This window comes from Eurypyga helias, unplaced genomic scaffold (assembly GCF_000690775.1).
Source record: "Eurypyga helias isolate BGI_N326 unplaced genomic scaffold, ASM69077v1 scaffold14021, whole genome shotgun sequence".
NCBI classification, from domain to species: domain Eukaryota; kingdom Metazoa; phylum Chordata; class Aves; order Eurypygiformes; family Eurypygidae; genus Eurypyga; species Eurypyga helias.
The window spans coordinates 199,643-213,049 of record NW_010231762.1 but is presented as its reverse complement, the minus strand read 5'-3'; the positions used below and the strand labels follow the sequence as shown (position 1 = coordinate 213,049).

The following is a 13,407-nucleotide window of genomic DNA, read 5'->3' as shown; positions in this document are numbered from 1 at the left end:
CGCCCGGTGAGGGGAGCCCGCACACCCCCGTCCCCTGGGAGACGCGGCGCAGCGTCCTCGGCCTGCAGCTGCTCAATCCCGCTCTGGGTCACGCGCCCACAGGTCCGCTCAGCTACAACCCCATGAAGGAAGGGGAAGGATTTGAAAGGAGGGGTGCAGGGAGGACAACAGAATCGGGGGATCAAACCTCTCTTTTACCCAAAGGTAGTAAAATGAAGGCAGCTGTGATGCACGTTTTCCTACTCTTCCTTCGCCCGTGACGGCCTCCGCTCGGGGGCCTCCTCCGCTCTCTGAAGGGGCAGATCGGTTCCTCTGACGTTTGCTGCGTTTAGGGACTAGTTAGCAGACGCACGACCGGTGCCACGTCGGCTGCGGTGACCGCACGCTCCTCTCTGTTAAGGAATAAATTAAAGACCATCGAAACAATCGTTTCCTGTAAATGTAAACTGGATGCATTGGCCACCGCGCTACGCGTCCTAGCTGAGAGGCAAATTGTAATTCTGTGCAAATAACCCCAAAACTTTTCCTTATCGCGATAAAAACACCAACTAAAACAAGGAAAAAAAATTGTGCAACGAAGTTCTGCAGCTAGACAACAGTGCTATTCCTCAACCTGCCTCTTCTAAGTCTAACAAGTGTATGCACATGCCAGCACGAATATTTATTGTTGCCTCCACGGCAAAGAAAAGAAAATTATTGTAGTGCATTTTTTAGTCTTAAATTCATCCACTGCCTTAAAGGCAGCAATAATTCCACTTGCTGGTATCTGGAGGATTCTTTTCAACAGGGATACTTAGCAATCCAGGATTGCTTCTTTTTTCCAAAAATTGGTGAGTAACATTTGATTATCTACAGTGGGAGACACCATGCAAGTGACAAGTACTGCATTTTAAACTTTAAAATCTTTTGTCATTAGTGAATTTATATTTCATATATATATATCTGATGTGATACTATCCACTCAAGATAATACAACACTTTGTTTTTATATTAGCAAACATTTCAAGACTTTAATATTCTTGAATGTTTTTTTCTCTTTTATACTTCTAAAGAGATCAAAATAAATTAAACGTTTTGTACATAATTACAGAAGAAGTAGTTAACTTATTTTATCTTTTTAGTTTAGTACAAAGATATTTGCAAGTTCATTGCCGAAATACACCTTATGTATAAATTTCTTCCATCCTAACGCTAACAGCAAAGGCTCCTCGGCCTCGGGGCTTTCAGCATCTCCGACAGAAAGCTGCAAGATTTCTAATTGAAAGGTGCTGCTTTGGGTATTCTCCTCGTACCACTACGTAGTTTCCTAAGACGTGGGATCTAAAATGGCTTAAGTTAGTAACGCATCTGTACTCATCAGCTTTTTATGACATATTCAAACAAATGAAGAAAACCATTACTTGTATTAGTAGGCAAATCGTTTTAAAAGAATCCATTTGGAGGGCAGGGTGAAAAAAAAAAACCTACTTCAGCTTACTTAATGTAAAATACAAAGCCACATTTACTCAAAAAGCAGTATTGTCCAGTAAGCAAAAAGAAAAAAAAAAGGGCTTTTCCAACACACCAAAGGGCCTTACCCCATAGTCCTTGTTTCCTAAAATTTAGTGGTAAAAGAAAACATTTCACATTTTATTTCCTGCCAATCGTGACTGCTTTGAAAAGTCGTAATAGAAACAGTTCCATTCTGGTGAGTGTCAGCATCTGATCTGCACACTTTTTTAGTGGACACCAAAAAATTTTATACATCTACAGTGAAGTCCATGGAAGCTTTAAGGTACAAGACTACATGTTGTAGGCCACATAGATGGGATCTAGCTGGTCTGCCAAAAATCCATCTCGTAGGTGCATACGTTGTTTCTCTCCACGGGAGTTGATAGGAATTACACCAATGTCCACAACCACCACCACCCCGACAATCAGATAGTGTTCCTCCAGGACCACGTTGGTGACCAACGGAACCAGGTCCAAAGCTTCTTGCTCCGATCCATCCAGCTCTACCACAACAACCAACAGGTTCGTCCAGGTAAACACCGCGCTGAAACGAAAGAAAAAACGATGTTAGTGCTGGGGTTTTTCACCCATTTAGTTTTTTTACCCTTTTCATGCCACCTTGGTTACCGTTAGTTGCAAACCCCTAAGCCTCCCGTGTGCTCACCCCAAGGCGTAAGCCGCAGGAGAGGATGTCTGCAGGCAGGGCAGGAGCACAGCCCCGCCAGCTCCCACTTCAGCGGTGCCCAAATGCCAAGTCCCGGGCTAAACGCGATGGAAACTCGCGTCTAATCCCTGCCCGTCGCGCAAGGAGGCAGCAAGACAATGTGCGGCTCCGTCTGAAGCCGGAGATGTGTCACGGCTCTGCCGTGATCTCAAAGTCATGTGGGAGCAACGCATGGGTGGAGCGGTCTTCTCCGGCCTTTCTGAGGAGCAGCCCAGAAGAGCAAAGGGGGTTAAAAGAAGAGGCACCAAAGGGGTTAAAAGAAGAGGCACCAAAAGAAACAACAGGAATCCTTCCGGTGGTGAGGCACTGGAACAGGTTGCCCAGAGAAGCTGTGGATGCCCCATCCCTGGAAGTGTTCAAGGCCAGGCTGGATGAGGCTTTGAGCAACCTGGTCTAGTGGAAGGTGTCCCTGCCCATGGCAGGGGGTTGGAACTAGATGGTCTGTAAGGGCACTTCCCACCCAAACCATTCTGTGACTCTGTGAACACAGTCTGAGCTGAAAGACCTTTGGGATAAACTCTGCCTAGAGAAGGGGCACGGAGCCCTGGGAACGCTTCCATGGCATGCTGCAGGCTGCGCAGGGGTCCCTGGGCGGCCCTGGAAAGGGGCTTCTTGACTTCAGGGTGCTGGGCTCCCTGCCTTCTGGGCTGGGCGGGCTGCTGCCCAGGCAGCCTGGAGGTCGGCACAAAAGAGCTGCAGTTCTTCTGGACCAGCTGTTTATACACAAATAAGCTGTGTCTCCATCTGTTGCATTTTGTTTGTGTTTTATTTCTGTGGGCTTTAAAGGGACAGGAATTTTTACATTCCTTATTAACAGGTGAGATGGTCAAGGGAACACCACTATCACCAGTACCTGCCCTTTACCAAAGGAACTTTGTAAGACACCAACATTTTTGTTAAGCCCTTGAGACAAAGCAGGTAGATTTTGTTTTCGGCTACTGGGCATCTTTTTTGGCTAAGGAGAATGCATTTCTCCTTCCAAATAGGGAGGCTGGGAGGGTATGAACGTCTGGAGTATGCTTCCCTCCGCCCTCCTCCCACGTCTCCGAGGTCTCCAGAGCCTGTGAAGTCTCACAGGAGGTCAGCAGGACTGAGGCTCCACAAGAGCAATCTCATTCTTCCTTGCAGGTGTTTTAAGGCACACACGATAGTTATTTCTGCCTCTAACTTATTTCATAGCATAAACAATGAACATTCTACACGTGTAATTCATACATTAAGCCCAGTACTTTACCCTCCTTCACCTTATAAAATCGGAGGATAATTTCATAGAATCATAGAATGGTTAGGGTTGGAAGGGACCTTAAAGATCATCTCTCAAGCCTAAGCACCTCCAATTTATAACATATTACAAATACCAGCCAGCTTCAAGAAGAGCTACTTACCCTAAGGTCAACGCCTGACTGAGACAGAAGTGCACAGTTTTAGTCTGCTAAGACAATTCTGAAAATCCCTGCGCTCTGGAAACATCTGACTTTGCCCAAAAGTTAGCTGTGAAAATGTGCTCTATGTTGATGCTTAACAGAATGAATTTTAGGAGAAAAGTACTTACTATTAAAAAATAATTCATTTTCAGATCCTGCCCAAGTACTATTTGATTGAATTCTTATGGGCTTATTGATCTGGAAAAGACTAATGGGCAGCCGCAGCAGGGCTGTGCAGGTTCCTTTTGACGTAGTACTGCTGTGAAATGCATTTTAATTTATAATTATGGTTCCACAGACATTCTAGTAAGTTTTGATTGATGCCGGATATTAACAAAGTGAAGCACCAGTCTGCACAGCTGACCATCTCCAGAGAAGTCCTAGAATTTTTATGGATTGCTGTAAAAACCATCTAAATTAGTTATTATATGTGTATTAACAAAACAGCCTAGGGAGGTTATTAACACGTGAGTCAGGAACTGAAACCATGCCTTAAACCTGCTGTTAGCTTGTGACTTGGGAGAGCAATTCATGGCGAGCAATTCTGGAGCAGGTCCCTGAAAAGTGGCTTAGAAGTTGGTTTGTCTGACTTCAGAAGATTGATTCCCAAAACCTTCATGAAACCTCTACCGAGTCCTAGAGCCACTGACACTCCTAAGAGGGTTTCACTTGAATCTGAAACTCTCTTCGTATGCCACGATTCTAATTCACTGGAGACTGCCGCAAGGAGCAGGAACTATTGCCCTTCACGTTCTCACCAACTAAGATGAAGACATAGTGGCCAGCGTGTATCATTTATGACTGCATGCATTTTCTAGCCCTGATGAATAACCCAAAACGTACGGACCCAAGAAATTACAGAGTCACACCCAACAGATGCAACACCGCCAACGCACTGAGCTGGGAACGGCCCCTCCTGCTGCTTCCATCCACCACATGCTTCCGGAAAAGCAAGGAAGTTGTTGAAACACCTCCAGGGAAGGAGGCCCTTCGTGGTTTTCTTCTCCCAAAATCTTGTGTCGCTTTACTTATTCGTCATTATACACAGAGAGAAAACCCACTCCTTAGCCAATTCCAGGAAGCTGCGTTCTGTTCCTCTGTTGAGGGTTCGAAGTGTAAATGAGTCAACAATGTGCTTCAATTAAAACCCATTAAAACACAAACATTATTCCTCAAGAGATTCTGCAGTACTAAAAACACTTTAAAAAACGCCTGGTGTAGTTACACATCACAGTAAAAACAGGCTGTGCCACTTTTTTTGCTTGCAACGCACTGAGACACAGGAGGTCAGATCAGAGGTGGTTGATTTTGTGCTAAAATTTCTTCAGAGACGAGAATAATTTAAAATGACCTTTTAGGTCTGAGCCTCAATGACAGAAGTTGCACAGCAGGATTACACCTGAGCCAACAAGTCGCTGCTTTCCCCAACAGCGCGAACTGTTGCAAAATGAGCACGTGTTTCCCCGAAGCAGAGGCGCTTTTTACAATCTATCAACTGGACGTACCCAGTACCTTTGTTGGCAGTAGGTATCGATGCAGTTAAACCCCTGATGGGTCGTTGTAACCCCAACAACAGCAGCTTCCTACAAGAACAGAGGCTCATGCCCCCCTCTGAAGGAAGGCATATACAAAGAATATCTAAAAAGAAAGATTTAACTGGCTATTATTTTGTCAAGGGGTGTTTCCCAAAGACAAGAGGAGGATCTCTAAGAGCAGTTCAGTGAGAAAAGTCAAGGACAGTCCGGGTGAGGACTATGAATGAGAACACCATGACGGTGGCTTGAGAGCGCTGTTAGGCAGAGCTGGTTAGGAAGTGGTTGGGAACTGTGAGCAAACCAGGTAGAATCATAGAATCACAGAATGGTTAGGGTTGGAAGGGACCTTAAAGACCATCTAGTTCCAACCCCCCTGCCATGGGCAGGGACACCCTCCACTAGACCCGGTTGCTCAAAGCCACATCCAGCCTGGCCTTGAACACTCCCAGGGATGGGGCATCCACAGCTTCTCTGGGCAGCCTGTTCCAGTGCCTCACCACCCTCTCCAGGAAGAATTTCTTCCTGATATCTAATCTAAACCTCCCCACTTTCAATTTAACCCCGTTACCCCTTGTCCTGTCACTACAGGCCCTTGTAAAAAGCCCCCCCAGCTTCCTTGTAGCCCCTTCAGGTACTGGAAGGTGCTATAAGGTCTCCCCGGAGCCTTCTCTTCTCCAGGCTGAACAAGCCCAACTCTCTCAGCCTGTCCCCACAGCAGAGGTGCTCCAGCCCCATGAGCATCTTCATGTCCTCCTCTGGACTCAGATGTTGTTGCTCTGAACTACTCTGCATCCATTTTCTGTGGGGACCGCTTCAGAGGAACAACTAACTCAACAGCAAACTCCCTTCTTTGAGGAAAAAACAACCCTGAAGACTTTCCATTTTGGTCTTTGGGGAAAGGGTAGTAATAGTACAGCATGTTTTCTGAAATCTCGCTCACGTGCCTTGTATATTATCACCCAACTACTGGGAAAAGTTAAGGCACCAAGAATTATGTGCATGTACTCCTACTTTCTCACAGGAATTCAGTGGGCTTTTTTTTTGGTCCTCCCAGCATACCCCAACCCTCTGTTAGCTGCCACTAGCCCAACTCAGGATTTCCATGATATTGGAAGGAAAAGGATCCTCAAAAGTGCTCTTAGGGGTCTTGGAAAAAAAAGGAACATAATTTAAGCTTTTTTGGCCACTGAAACCCATGATGACCATTTCCGTCTCAACGTGATACAGCTACTTCATTCGCTGCCCGTGACCTCACACTCAGAGGACACGCAGATCTGACCAACAGGGACTGCCAAACACACCGATTTATGCATCTGTGCCCATCTTGCAGTAGAGCCGTCCCTGAACAGCCCGATGGGAGAACTTTCCACCCACGGCTGACACTCGCCTGACACCTTTTCCAGGAGAATTTCACAGCACCCTTAACGTGTTCACACCGGAATCCGATGCCCTGTGCAATGGCTAGCTGGCACAAGACCATACCAGCAGTGATGACGCTCTGGGGAGGTGGCCGTGAGGCACAACCTCAGCTACAGTCAGCCAAGCAATTAACTGCCTTAATTTTAACAGCTATTTAAGGAAAAACTAAGGCGTTTTGATTAAAAAAACCAGTCAGGTTGCTGTGCTCCAGGCCACAACTTTTCAGCCAGGATTGAAAAGAAAAAGGGGGGCTCACGTCTCACACTCGCTCAATTGCTCTGGCTGTTGCGACAGGTCCGTTCTGGTTGAAAGGGAAGAGCTGAGCTGAGGTTACGTCAAAACAAAACAACTACCTGACTCAGTCTTCTGATGCAAGAATAATGAAAAGCAATTTGTTCTCGTGTCAGCCTCTAGAAATGCACACCTGCTGTGTGCATTGGATGATGAGATACATTGATTAAGACAACATCATTATTAACTCATTGATTTACGGCTTCAATTTCCATTGTGACCTTGATTTGATCACTGCTTGATTTATTAATAACCAATTCAAAAGTAACAGCGTGTTCACTAATAAAGTTTATTAGTGTGTTCATTTATCTGAAATGTTTGCTTGCTTCTTCCTTCTAATAACAACACTCCTAAGGCCTGAACTAACACCCGTTTGCTCTTCTGGCTAGAATATAAATCTCCACCTCCAAGACACCGCTACTGACCTACCTGAGAGGTGCTTGGAGCTCTCAAATAAAAAGTTTAATCCCTCACTGGTACTTGAAACACCACAAAAAAATAAACACATTGAATGATCTCGGCAGAAAACAGTCCTTCCTGATTAAATCTGTTTGGGAGAAGTTTCACCCTAAGTCCTTATATTTACAGCTGGGTTATAAATCCCGTGACCATCCTACACAGGCCATTTCCTGGATCAATTGCAATATCCAAGAGAAAACCTCAGACATTATAGATGTTTCAGCTTTATGTAAGGGTGCTGCCGTTACATAATCCTTACCATTCCGTGATGCTCTTGTGTGCTCTAATTACAGAGGTTTCAATATCGATCGGATGGTATCTCATCCCTCGTAACTCCATGGCTTCGTCTAATGCACCCACAACATAAAGTGCATCATGGCGTTCTGGGCGCAAGGAAAAAACACGTTAATGATCCTCTTCTCCAGTACATGAAATACCAAAAACGTTCACGTTAAAAAACCAAGTCAAATAAGTATAACATTTATAAGTTACCCTCGGATTTCTGAAACACTGAAGTGATTCCCAAACTAGTGAGAATTTTCCGTTACTGAAGTGGAATGCAGAGCAGAAAGCAGAAGGAAGGCAGGCAGAAACACTATTCCCATTTGAAGAAGAGAAAGGTGGAAGTCTTTATCCAAAGACAGTGGCATAAATTCCAGTTTTTCTCCCAGGTGGATGCAGAACAGACTCATTCTTTTTTAAGGCGCACTAAACAGACAAGAGGTTCCTTGTTTCCCTTTCTTTTGAAACAGAAAGGATGATTTTGACCCCAACAGTATGGGTGAGGTTCTTCCACAGCTTCGAGGTGGTCAGAACTGACGCTTCAGGTGTGTTATGAAGGTGTTTGTCAATAAACCAGAAATACGTGCTACGTGCCAGACAGGGAATTGCTCATTCAGACAAATGGCAAGCTGGGAGACGTAATGATCTCATAGCACAAACTTTTACTGACTAAAGAAAGACATGAGGCTGAAATGACACTTTTTAAAAGATATTAGGCCGATAATAAGCGACTGTGTGTTATTCACAAAGGAAATAATATACGCTAATGGACTTAAAAGCAGATAGCTGGCCCTTTTTACATTAATCTAGATAGTTGCACGGTGGTAATGTAAGAGCAATATCACCTCTACCAGTAAGAAAGGGCAGAGAGCTTTCTGCACGGGAGAGTTCAAAGGGGAGGAGAATGGAGACTTAGTAACTCTTCGCCAGGAGACGGTTTAAGCCATTTGGATGCTTAAGTTGCAATATCCTCAGAGAATCCTGAATTTGCTCAAGACCAGGCTATCATTACGAAATGAAAAAAGCCCAGGCAACCCAAAGTAAATCCCTTCAGGGAGCTGCTAACATAAGGACACGGGCAGCAGTCGTAATCCTCAGTGATTACCAAAATGCTTTCTGATTCAATGAATTCTCTCTTCAGCTGCACAGCTGCTATTCTAACGGCAGGGACACCAGGGCCCTGGGATCGCTCCTGGAGGTGCTCGTGGCACTGCTAGAAACCACCCTTTGCCAACAACCTCGGCTGCCGCCTCAGCCAGGCACCGCGCTCTGCCCGCGTCATGGGAAAGTAATGTTCTCCCCAGCAGGCGCTCGGTGTGCCCGGCAGCGCTGGCTTGCTTACGGGTGTACACGAGATAAGGAACGTCCTAAAAACGAAACCCAAACAGCCCCATGGCTTCTCCTGCAGGCTACTGCTTGTGCTGTCAGCCTCTGTCCCCGCGCATTCAACGGCAGGGAAATCTGAGAAACGGGCAGCTCCGGTCGCTAAGTTTGCAATAAAGGAATTATCAAAGAAGGTGGTTGTCAGAGGAGGGACAGGGCTCAGCCTCACAACGAGGTGTTCCTGCGGATGTGACTGCGAGAACAAATAGTGGCATTTTAAGCTGCATTTCACTTTTTTTTATAGCTGAAGCACTTGGCACATTAAGAGTGCCAAAAAGCCACTGGTGGAGGAGATTTATAGCACCCAAGGTACGGCAAGGAAAAGCAACCGTTTCGGTTGTATTTTCTGATTGTTTTAACTAAGTGTTTTTTGCAGTTCTACAGGTTTCACGGACTGAACACGCTGGGTAGCCCAGGCCAAGAGCCACGGAGTCAGCCTCAAAATAATCCAAATTATCTGCACAGACCTAGATGAGGAGAAAGCTCTTACCTCCGTTGGCATCTGTGAGTTCTGTTCTCCTCAGGAACCCCAAATAGCCAGTACGAGCCCACACAGTCTGCGTGTCTCCGAAGCTCAGTCTTGAGTTAAAGTGATCTGATTGCAAAGATTCATCTCCGTAGATGGTAAAATACCCACTGGCATTGTGAGTGCTGTGAACCCATATCTAAGTTAAAAGCAATTATACTGGTATTAATTAAAGTAGCTTTCCAGAATGAAGCATTATTGAAAATTCTTGATGCAAATATTTTTAGTCATAGCTAGATAATACTATGATGCCTTTTAACAGTGCTTGTGAACCCGTAACTGACCCAATTTTAGGCAGAGAGGCCCCAGTCTTGCCTCGCTGAAGTCAGAGCATGGATCTGAGCTGTGCCTGGCCAAGAGGGATGCTGGACACACGGGCACAGGGACACTTGCCCTGTGGCCTCTGGCCCGGCACTAGCCCACAGCCTGCACAGCCTCCCCGAATGGCACAGCTAGCTCTGAGCTCTGCTTGGCGATGGCCAGTATCCAGAAATCCTGTTGACCACAGGGTTCTTCCCATAGTCCCCCCGCCCCCGTTCAGGCTATTTACTCCAGCAGAGCATCCTCCACGGGCACCAGACAGACAGATTATTTTAAGGGGTGACGCCAGGGACCTTCACCTAAGGGGAAGGATTCATTTCATCTAACTCAAGGCACCATGGACATTTTTACGATTTCAGAGTAATGAAATTGTACAGATGAATCTCACAAATTAGATTGTAGTTTTAATTACGGCTAAACAAATTCTTCATTTTGTTAATTACATTCTTAATTGCTCATTGAAAATAATTTTTTTCTCTCTCTTCAGAAACATAAAATAAATTGGAAAAACATATAGCCTTGCTCAACTCAGCTAATGAGAGTACTTCAGTGCGTTGAAGCACAATGATTATAAAGAGAATAGCACTAGAAAACCATCTAGCTGAAATTAGACTAATCAATAAACTTACTTTTCACGTAAGTTTCCAACAGAATTAGTAATGCACCAAGAAAATACACTTTAAAAAAGCAGATTTAAAAAATTTTTTAGCAAACTTGAGCTATTAGTATTTCTCAAGTATGTTACTAACAATTTTAATAATGATACGATTATCTTGCTGCACAGTTTATGTACTATAAAGATGTGTAGAATTCACATTTTCTGAAAGGGCCATTCGATAAGATGTATTGTAAGAAACCATTGGGATACCCGGTGACAGCTTTATCTCTGCAATTCAGTTCAGAGCACGCGAAGGGTAAGTTTTCATGACTCACCTCACCAAGATGAGAATCTCCTAAGGGTCCCTTTGTTTCTGGATTAGCAATAATGATACGTACTCCTGGGAGGATCTATTGAAAGAAAAAACACGAGGCAGTAAGAAAGCAGATACAGGCTTGTGCAATTTTATGTTGACTCTTCGTCTCCAAAAAGGCTTCATAAGAAACTAGAAGAAATCCTTAAAAAGTTAAAGTAGACTTATAAGAAATTAAAACAGTCCAGAGAGGTAATAAATTCTGAGATACCTGGGAAATGCTATAAAACCGACTCTTTTTTAGAAAGCTGTTCCACCATTAAAAACTCCTCCGAAATCAAATGTTCGCCTACAACACAAAAATCCTACTCAATGGCCCAAGTCTCTCGGAGCATACACCAGAAGAGGAAAAAACCCACCCGTTAGCAACGTGAAACTTTGGCCTGAAACAAAAAGAAAGCACCGTGTAATCTCCCCAGAGCAAGGCCCTGCCCACGACTTCATGAAATGGACGTTCAACCACTACGGAGGTGGGCAGCTGTCAAACCCTAACATGGAATGAGAGCATCCTCTGACCGTGATTGCAAACCTAAGGCTGGAAAGGTTCAGATGAGCATCCACAGCATCGCTGTCAGTCAGTGAGCAGGGAGTGCCTCGGTGCTCAGTGCAGCAGCGACGGCACCCCTCCTTTCTCCCGAAGGCAGAGCACACGTAGCAGTGTCACCGCTAAGTGACACTCACCTCGGTCGCTGGCGCATGGCCAGACAGTGCAGCCAGGGACAGAGCTGACAGCAGCACTCCCACCGCTGCGTGCCGGTCCAGTGTCCTCACCCTGTCCCCACAGCAATGCCACCCATCAGGGACGGTCCTTCTGCAGGGGACCAGTAGCGTCTGGTCATCTCAGACCAGTTCTCAGTGGAGGTGGGTCTACACGGATACAGCTGCCTTCTTTAACGGCACATTTGTTGGCTGCTTCGAGAGTGAGATGCGGAGGATGAAATCAAAGAACCACGGAATGGTTTGGGTTGGAAGGGATCTTAAAGCCCATCTAGTTCCAACCCCCCTGCCATGGGCAGGGACACCTTCCACTAGACCAGGTTGCTCAAAGCCTCATCCAGCCTGGCCTTGAACACTTCCAGGGATGGGGCATCCACAGCTTCTCTGGGCAACCTGTTCCAGTGCCTCACCACCCTCTCTGTGAAGAACTTCTTCCTGATATCTAATCTAAACCTCCCCACTTTCAATTTAAACCCGTTACCCCTTGTCCTGTCACTACAGGCCCTTGTAAAACCCCCCCCCCAGCTTCCTTGTAGCCCCTTCAGGTACTGGAAGGCTGCACTAAGGTCTCCCCGGAGCCTTCTCTTCTCCAGGCTGAACAAGCCCAACTCCCTCAGCCTGTCCCCATAGCAGAGGTGCTCCAGCTCTCTGAGCATCTTCGTGGCCTCCTCTGGACTCGCTCCAACCAGTCTGTATCCTTCTGATGTTTGGGGCCCCAGAGCTGGATGTAGCACTCCAGGTAGGGCCTCACAAGAGCAGAGCAGGTACGTTCTTTTTGCATAAAAACCAGAAATTCTTTTGGCACGACAGAGGGAGATGCAGCTTCTGAGAGAGCAGTAATGCAGCAGTGACTGCCATCATGCTGTAACCTCAACAGGTAAGAAAGGTCTTCAGTCTGCACAGCTGACAAAGCCCTCCTCAACAGGACATTCACGTAAAAATGAACAGAAATGGGAATTTACTGAAAATATTTACCATAAAAGGTACGGTTAAATTGTGTTTCAGTACTTACTTTTCCTGATTCCATGAGGGGCAAACTATGTGGAGATCCTCTTTCGACTAAACGAACTCTGTGAAATACATGTGAAAATAATATGTATAATGCACGGTTTAGTTTATTTGCTTTTCATTAAAATTTATTTCTAAAAGGAGTGGTTAATGGCCACAGAGATTAATGTTATTTTTGGAAAAGAAGCAGCTTATATCCTGTACAACACAATTGGGCCCAATATTTAATATTAGTCAAGACCTACGGACGGGCAAATAATGAAAGAACAATGTGTGTGAACGCTTCCTCAAATATTAAATCCTTCAAATGTAGTTGGTGCCATTTGGTTCTGACAGACTTCTGTGAATGGAATTCCATAAACAAATCTATTCACAGCAAGAGGGATCTAAATTTCCCACAAGAACATCATAAATGCCAGGGCACAGACACAAAAGCATGTGAGCTGAGTGAGCAACCACATTCCACAAGTAGCTAACGGATAAAATCAAAGTCATATTGAAATAGCTCATAACCCATCCTCAGCGTGAAATCTGCATTTGCAATCTTTTCATTATATTCAATGTACAGTGTTGATAAACATTTTAATGACAACAAAAAAATCATTTAATGAAAAATGTTGTTACTGCCGAGGTCAGACCCTTTCAGTGTGACTTTCTGGTCCTTCCTCTTCCTTTCTTAGATAAGTTATTTTCCCACTAAAGGAACAGAAAAAGCAACTCTCCTTCAGTGGTATGATGATCTGGGAGGAAATTCCTCATTTAACCTTAGAAAAGTACTCAGCAGGTTAGAATGAAAGACACTTTAAAGTCCCAAAATAGCTGATGACCTCAGCCAGTAGATGGTGAAGAAAATGGG

At 45.1% G+C, this 13,407-nt stretch overlaps 1 protein-coding gene across 1 annotated transcript in view; it reads right to left on the bottom strand.

Annotated features, from left to right (window-relative positions):
- Positions 1-1,722: 1,722 nt before the first annotated feature.
- The window catches only part of LOC104516772 (disco-interacting protein 2 homolog C-like), a 141,464-nt gene continuing 129,779 nt past the window's right edge, over positions 1,723-13,407 (bottom strand). The window contains 5 exon segments of the mRNA XM_010161211.1: positions 1,723-2,035; positions 7,603-7,726; positions 9,499-9,673; positions 10,789-10,863; positions 12,556-12,613. Of these exon segments, the coding sequence (XP_010159513.1) occupies positions 1,783-2,035; positions 7,603-7,726; positions 9,499-9,673; positions 10,789-10,863; positions 12,556-12,613 (685 nt within the window). The 3' untranslated portion in view covers positions 1,723-1,782.